At 52.6% G+C, this 7,855-nt stretch overlaps 1 protein-coding gene across 1 annotated transcript; it reads left to right on the top strand.

The window, feature by feature from the left end:
- Positions 1-189: 189 nt before the first annotated feature.
- EARS2 (glutamyl-tRNA synthetase 2, mitochondrial) lies at positions 190-6,400 on the top strand (the record flags this gene model as incomplete). Its single annotated transcript, XM_010086904.1, has 8 exons — positions 190-345; positions 1,028-1,217; positions 1,499-1,971; positions 2,792-2,900; positions 3,412-3,565; positions 4,112-4,242; positions 5,598-5,733; positions 6,317-6,400. Coding segments are annotated over 8 exons (1,433 nt in total), but the record flags the coding sequence as incomplete, so codon positions are not given.
- Positions 6,401-7,855: the final 1,455 nt, after the last annotated feature.

Raw genomic sequence — 7,855 nt, 5'->3', positions numbered from 1 at the left:
GTTCCAGACCCCCGGGGACACGGTCCTGAGGCTGTTCCCGGTACCTCGGTTCCACAGCACCGAGAGGGGCCGCATCCCTCCCCTGGGCGGCGGTTGGGCCTCACGGGCAGCACTGCCCCTCGGCTCCCGTCTGACAGTCTCTGTCGGGCCCCAGTGACGGCTGTCTCCCCTGCTTCCCCCTGACGACAGGTTTCCTGCACTTGGGGGGCCTTCGGACGGCTTTGTACAATTACATTTTTGCCAAAAAGCACCAAGGGACCTTTATTTTGAGAGTGGAGGACACAGACCAGAACCGAGTGGTGCCCGGGGCTGCAGAAGGGATAGAGGAGATGCTGGACTGGGCAGGTACTGACACACAGCCTTCCTCTTCACTGCCTCTTCTATTCCTTCTAGAGATTCACAGTACCCGAACTGGGGGCATTTTGCCTGACAGCAAGCTGTGCAGCGTTTCGGGTGATGAATTAGTTGAAATGCTGTTACTGGTGCAGGTGGGCGTCAGGAAAGCCCTACCAGAAGGATGTTTTACAGCAGGAAGAACTGGGTGGGCTCGGTTTCCGTTGGCTATTGGCCTGTCGTGAAGCAAGAGCCCCAGCTGGGAGAGCGGCAGAGTGGAGCTGTGCAGAGGCTGTGCGTGAGAGGTGTGACCGAGGGGTCAGGAGGTGGAGCTCACAGACCCCACTGTGAATTTATAAATTGGGTAGAGAGTACTTGCTAAGGGGGATCTGGAGGTGTCAGTTCTCATTGTGAATCCTCTGCATCTTCTTGTGCTTAAGGACTAGAAATGAGGGTGATTTTAGAATACAGAATTGTGATAAATGTAAACCCAGATCCCACAGGTGCTTCTAACACTGGGTAGGTAAGCTTCAAGGGGGCAGAACTTTGCTCTTGAGTAATACATTTGGCATAGGTAAAATAATTGGCCAAGATCCTGACTGCATTTCTATGGTGTTAGTGTCCTTTACTATCAAAAGGGTGGACGCTCTGCCTTTTGACGCGCTCTTTAAGTCCTGTCATGCTGATGTTGCAGGTATTCCTCCTGATGAGAGTCCTCGCCGCGGTGGTTCCTTCGGACCCTACCAGCAGTCGCAGAGACTTGACCTTTACAGGAGAGCCAGCGACATGCTTTTGGAGAGCGGGGCGGCGTACCGCTGCTTCTGCACGCCTCAGCGCCTGGAGCTGCTCAAGAAGGAGGCTTTGCGGAGCCAGCAGACCCCGCGGTAGGGATTCCTTGTCTGCCGGGTGGGTCCCTCCGTGCTGCATGTTTGCAAAAACCTACGACAACGTGCGCAGCAATAGAATTGTAATCTCACTGCCTGTGGAGAAGCCAGCGTAACCCTTAGAGGTGTAGGGGAGCAACCTCTAGGGATGAGGTGGTTTGGACACGTAGCGAGCAGGTTATAGCTCAAATTCAGGGATGGATTTAGAGTTTTGGGAATGTAAAAATGGCTGATGGGGTTGGCCTGTGTGGAGCTGAGACCTTTGTTCTCCTTTCCCAAAGATATGACAACCGGTGTCGGCACCTGACGCCCACAGAAGTGTCTGAGAAGCTGTCCCAGGGCATGGACTGGGTGGTCCGTTTCCGGCTGGAGAAGGGGGTGGAAGCCTTTCGGGACCTGGTCTATGGCTGGAACAAGCACGAGGTGGCTGACGTGGAAGGCGACCCGGTGATCCTCAAGGGGGACGGCTTCCCCACCTACCACCTGGCAAATGTGGTGGATGACCATCACATGGGCATCAGCCATGTCCTGCGGGGAACCGAGTGGCTGACGTCGACGTCCAAGCACCTCCTTCTCTACAAAGCCTTTGGCTGGGATCCCCCTCAGTTTGGTCACCTCCCACTGCTTCTGAACAAAGACGGCAGCAAGCTGTCGAAAAGGCAGGGGGACATCTTTCTGGAGCGTTTTGCTCGAGATGGCTACTTGCCAGACGCTCTGCTGGACATCGTAACCAACTGTGGCTCTGGATTCACAGGTAACGACGACAGGCGCGGCACTTGCTGGGAGAGTTCTTGGTGCTGACCTTGGGGAGTGGGTTAGGTTTATTTTAATAGCTGAGAACTTTGACAGTGTTTGAAGGAATCAGGAAATGGGTCTTAGGCCACCAATCTGTCACTGAAATGCCACCAGGGCTTCTGCGGAGCTCCTGTGAGAGGCTGGGTGCTGTGCTGGAGTGGTGGGAATCTGCCTGCCTCTGTGCAGCCGTTTAAAGTGAGTCTGATGCTTAATGGGTTCCCACTTCGGACAGCATTCGTCTGAAGGGGAAGAAACTGTCTGTGAACTCTTGGGAAAACTTGTATTCTGTGGGTAATAATTGCAGTGTTGTGTCTTACATCTGTCATGCTTCTCGTTTAACCTGAAAGACCGTGAGAAGTTGAGTCAGTGCCTCCTTTTGTTGCTCTTGCTGTGTGGGGCTGACAAATTAACTTGTGTTTTGGGAACTCTCCTTGGGAATTAAACCTTTCTTGGGCGGTGGAGCCTCCTGGCTGAGTGTTACTACTTTTTGTCTGATTGATGCAAGGGGTGTTCCTCCGAAGAGCCAAGAAGAATGTCCCAGTTTCCACTTCCTTGACAGTTGTTAGCGAGCCTGCTCGTAGGGAAGGGGCTGCACGTTCCCTCCCGTTGGCTGGGGTATGTCCCTGTTCGCTCTGCGGAAGGTGGCTCTCCTGTGTCACCTCTTCCTCGGGTGTGCTGCTGCCCCAGCCCTGCCCCTGAGGCTGGCAGCGGACCGCAGTGACGCTGGCTCTCTGCAGGAGAGTGGATGTGTCCTATTCCCTTCTTGGGTTCTTTTGCAGAGAAGCAGATGGGGAGGACTTTGGAGGAGCTGATCTCACAGTTTGAAATAGGCAGAATTACAACCCATTCTGCCCTCCTGGATCTTGAGACCCTCCCAGAATTCAACAGGTATAAATATCAGTGGTGACTTCAATAATCTGTACTTCAATGAGAATTTATTCCTAGTGCTTGGCTTTGTCTGGTGAGTTTGTTTATTGGCTCAAGCATGGTCCCAGCGCAGCAGCATTTTGGCTGTGCTACAGCAAAGTGTAAGTTTCTGCTCACACTGTTCCTCTCTCCTCTCCCGTCCTGTGCTCGGACAGTGGCGCTGGGCGCGCTGTAAAAACCTGGGCAGGTGGTGAGTCTCTGGAAGGATGCAAAGTCTTAAGTTTAGATTCAAAGTAATAGCTGAAAAGAGGTGACACTTCCAGAGGGCACTTCTGTGAGTGCACGCGTGTGCTGTGGGGTCGTGCTGCTGAGTTACCGCATCATTTGTTCGCTGTGGTGCGCTAGCGCTCCAGGCTTTGTTGTGGAATGTCTGTCTGGGGTTGGATGTTGCTTTTCTGACCGTTCGAGGTTGGGATGATTCGATCCCGTCTAACCCAAAGCAGTCCAAAAGCAGTTTTCTCCTTTGCTGCAGGATTCACCTCACCCGTCACATTGAGAACGAAGGGCTGCGACAGAAGCTAATTAGAGACTTGCAGTCGCTGGTGGAGCACGTCTACGGGGACCAACAAGTGGACCCAGAGGTTCTAGAAAAGGAATACGTGGAGCGAGTCCTCCTGCTGAGAAAAGTATGAGCAGTGACAGCGCTGTGTCACCATTCTGGGGAGCCGAGGGTTGGTGGGATTCCTGGCAGAAGACCCGGTTGAGTCCTGGGCACTGCTCTGATCTGAGCTCTGCAGCCTGAGAGGCTGCTCCTGCCAGCTCGAGTGGTTGTGCACATGCTGCCTGCCAAAGTCCAGGGACACAGTTAGCTCACCTGCAGGAAAGGGCATGGCGAATATCTTCGTGGCCTTTGCAGAGAGGGACCTGACTGTTCCACTGTGAAGGCTTTGCTGTGGCAGCAGGATGGTGACTCACATGCCTCCCCTGTGTCTGATGAAGGTGGCGAGCCACTTCCCCGGGCACACTGAGTCAGCCTGCACGCGGCTCTGCAGCGCGGGGACAACCACGGCCCTCTGGGCTGTCACTGCTCACACCAGGTGGTTCTGGGTGTGAAAAACTCAGCTGCCTAAATGTCAGCGATTTGCATTTCCTCTGAGCAGTGCAGAGGACTAGGCAGGGGTGTGTTTGGATGCCCTTTGACTGTTTGTGAGGTCTTTGCTTTCTTTCTGCAGGGTCACATAAGCTTCCTGAAGAATCTGGTGTCGGGTGATTATTCCTACCTATGGGTGAGGCCAGCGGTGGCCCGTGAGCAGCTACAAGCTATTTCTGCAGAAGCAGATGAAATAGGAAAGTTGGTCTTGGGGTAAGTGTCTCTCCCCAGCTCTGCACACAGGCGCCTGCCTGACCCAGAGCATTGCTCCTGGCTGCTGCGTTCATGTTGGACATCTCACAGTTCTTATTTAACCTGCTCTGTTTTGGAATGTGCTGTGGTTAATAACTGGTGAGGAATTCAGTGTTTCTAATTGGAAGGCAGCTTGCCAGTGGGAAAGCTCACATCAGTGCTCTCAAGCAAAAATTGTCCCGTCTGGATTTTGTAAAGCACCAAGCACCGCGGGGTTTGTGCGCCAGCCTGGTGCTAACGAAGCAGCGGTGTTAGCGGGGGTCTCCCGTGCCACTGATCCCCTCTGCTTTTGTTCTGCTCTAGCACCGAACTGGGGAAGTGGAAGGTGGTTTTGGTCAACGTGTGTTCAGATCATGTAATGAGACTTCTGGGTCTCTGGAATGAACCCAGTTCATGTCCAGTCAGAATCGCTGTCAATTCTGAAGAGCTCGTCCTCAGGGGGGTTTCTCCTGCTTCCATTTCTTTGTCTCTAGCCAGCAGTCTGCCGTTCTGTCTGCTCAGCAACGTTGCTGGGATGGCAGACAGTCCTTCTGTGCCGGTTTTGTGGGGTTTTGCCAACGTGTTTCCCTGCTGCCCCGTCTCCCTCTGCCACTCCACGCCCTGCAGCTGGGTGGGGTGGTGTGCCAGTTGCCTTTCCAGTTCAGATCTCACTTCTGGACTAAAATGAGCCCTGAAAACCAGTTTTGGGGAGTAACTGAGGTGGTGTATCTGCAAAGGGAGCTATTATGTTCAGCTATCAGCAGAGATGGTGGCTCTCAGTCATTTGTCCCAGCAGAGTGGTAGCTGGATCCCGGTGATGGTAATTGAGATGTCAGCGTACTCGCTGTCCTGGAGGATAACAGCACTGCTGCCTGCAGCTGAGTAGTACCAGCGATGGCTCCTGCATCTCTAAAAATCATTGGCAAAAAATAAATTGGAATTACTGCTTTTGCTGTGGTTTTCCAGGTCCTGAGAATAATTTTGTGATTTAAACTTGATGCTTGCTTTTCTGAACAAACTCTGCTGCTGGTGCTGAAACAAAGGCATGGTTTTGCAAGGCAGAGTCTGCAGCAGCAATGTCAAGGGAAAGCCGTCCCGGCCCCCCCGCCAGCCCAGGGAGGGTCCCAGGGTAGACATCCAGCACTGTGGCAAGCAGAGGGAGTGCCCTTGCCCCGGGCTGGAGCGAGGGGCAGGAGGTTTACCTTGGACTGCTGCTGCTGCCAGGTGATTGTGCAAAACCTGAGGTAGCTGGCAGTCGCTGAAGTCATCAGTCGTTTCTGGGTAGGAATCCTGTGTCTGCGTGTCCCCAGACTGTAAGGACATCTTCTTTCCTAAAGGCTCATGACAAGGCAGGCAGCTGCTCTGGCTGTGGAGGAGCTGAACAAAGACCTGAGAAGCCTCCAGAAGCAAACCAAAGAGACTAAGTACAGCAGCATGATGCAGCTCCTTCGCTTGGCTCTCAGTGGGCAGCAGGTAAAAAATAAAAGTCCTGAGTCTGGTTCCTTTTTTCTAACAGTTATCTTCTCTCTGATAGCAAGATACTGGTATTTGGATGTTTTGCAAGAACTGACATCAGTTTCTGTTATGAGCAATGTACTGACATTCACAATTCTGGAAGAAAGAGCTGTTCTGAAAGTTTCAGAAAGGCAGAAGTTGTCAAAGCATGAATGTGCTGGTCACAAATCTGAAGTTAGAAAAACCTCTGGACCAGCTGTAGGGAGCGTTGGCAAGGTTGTAAATTTTGGGCAAAACTGGGATTTTATGTGCAATCCATTTTTACAGAGTTCAAAAACAAGCTTTAGAAAAGTTCTTTAAAGCCTAATCCTGGCTTAGGCTCTGGCATCAATCCTTCTGTGTCAGTTTGACCATTCCTAATATTTTACTTCAGGAGAAAGAATAAACCAAACCCTTCTTTTGAGGTTGCTGATAAAGCCCCTACCCTTGGTCTAACAGCAATCTGATAGCTAATCGCTCTCTCGTTTCCGTTGCGATGATGCATAAACACGTGCCAAAAAGTGTAAGTTTCCATTTGTACAACGGCTTCTCTCGTTTTCAGCATGGACCGAGCGTTGCCGAGATGATGGTGACTTTGGGACCCAAGGAAGTGTGCGGACGAATACACAAAGCCCTGTCTAGCTAACGAGAGAACTGACGCCGACAGCCAGCCCGCGGGCTCGCATGGTGGAGGCAGCACGTGCCCTTGTCCTAGACCTGGATTTGTTGCTCTCAGCATGATTACCTTTGATCAGAGGAGCGGGGCTCTAGGCCAGGCAGGTGTCACCAGGGTGTTTCCAGGTCTGTCTGTCTGCACTAAGCATACGCCACTGCATCTGGGAGAGGAACCAAATACAGATTCAGGTCCATCCTCCTGCTTTCATCCCGTGCAAACAGCCTGGTTTCCAGGCTGGGAGAAGGAGACGTTTATCAGCATTTAAACTCAGACTGCGTGGACGGAAAGTGGTGCTATTTTGGATACCAGGGTGGTTCGTCTCCAGGGATCAGTCTCTTTGGAGAGAGCCTAGCGATCGGGGTACCTACAGCTATGATGCACACGTCCACAACAAATAGTGCGGGGAGGGTATTTTTATATAGAAATATGTATAATATAATTTATTTATGATAGCTGCTGCCCTGGTGTCCTGCCAGGCTGAGTGAGCTGCTCGGAGAGGGGGACTCTCCTCCCTGTGTACTGTGTCACGCGTGTGGTTCTGCTAAAAATATCCCTGACCAGGAGATTGGGGTGGTTTTCTTCCTCTTTTTGGACGATGACCTTTTAGTTATTAAATTAATTTGTTGACTTTTGATTCCGTTCTCACCAATGCCTGCTCGCTCTGCTCGCCAGCCAGGGGAGGAGCAGCTGGAGGGGTGTGTGCGGTGGTGGGAGGGGGGATGTTTTACTGAGCCTGCCCACGCCTGCAGTGTACACTTCCACCCCACGAAAACTCCCGTGGGGGTGAGCAACGTCGCGCAAGGAGCCACAGCGGGTGGATCCGCTTTCTGCGAGCAGTGGGGCGGAGCAGAACCAGAGCCCATGGCCGGCACTGGGGAGCTGGAGCGGTGGCTCAGTAAGTGGGGCTGGGGGCTGGCCCCAACTAGGTGGGCACTGGAGCAGCTTCAGCTCCATGGGGAAGGGTCCATCTCCTTCATGGGGCCCCTTTAGGGTGATGTTCCTGGGTGCTGTCTTAACCTGCTGCCTCCCTCCTGCTCCCCTTCTGTCCATCCTCAGCCAAAGCTGAGTGCTGGACTGGGGAGCAGATAAAGCCCAAAAAGACTCTTCCTTGATTTAGCTGTGCAGGCAGAGCCTTGGGGTGGGCACAGGGACTGCAGGAGCTGGGCACTGGATTGCAGAAGGTTAAACCATCCCTGTGTTCCAGCACAGCCAGGTTTGCCGTCTGGCAGCTGCCTGTAAATGCTTTTTGAAGTTTCTCATGCTTTGTGCTAAAAGCAACACCGTGCTGTTGCTGCTTTCTGCACCTTAGTTTGTGCCCGACTTTGACTCGTAATTTAAGAGCGTGTGCTCAGGACTGTTTTTAGGCAGATTTTAGTAACAGCTGTTTCCTGCTCGTCCTGCGTCTTCCATTTCTGCCTCTTTTGC

This window comes from Pterocles gutturalis, unplaced genomic scaffold (genome assembly GCF_000699245.1).
Source record: "Pterocles gutturalis isolate BGI_N339 unplaced genomic scaffold, ASM69924v1 scaffold30286, whole genome shotgun sequence".
Classification (NCBI taxonomy): Eukaryota; Metazoa; Chordata; class Aves; order Pterocliformes; family Pteroclidae; genus Pterocles; species Pterocles gutturalis.
This window is presented reverse-complemented; position numbering and strand designations above follow the sequence as displayed.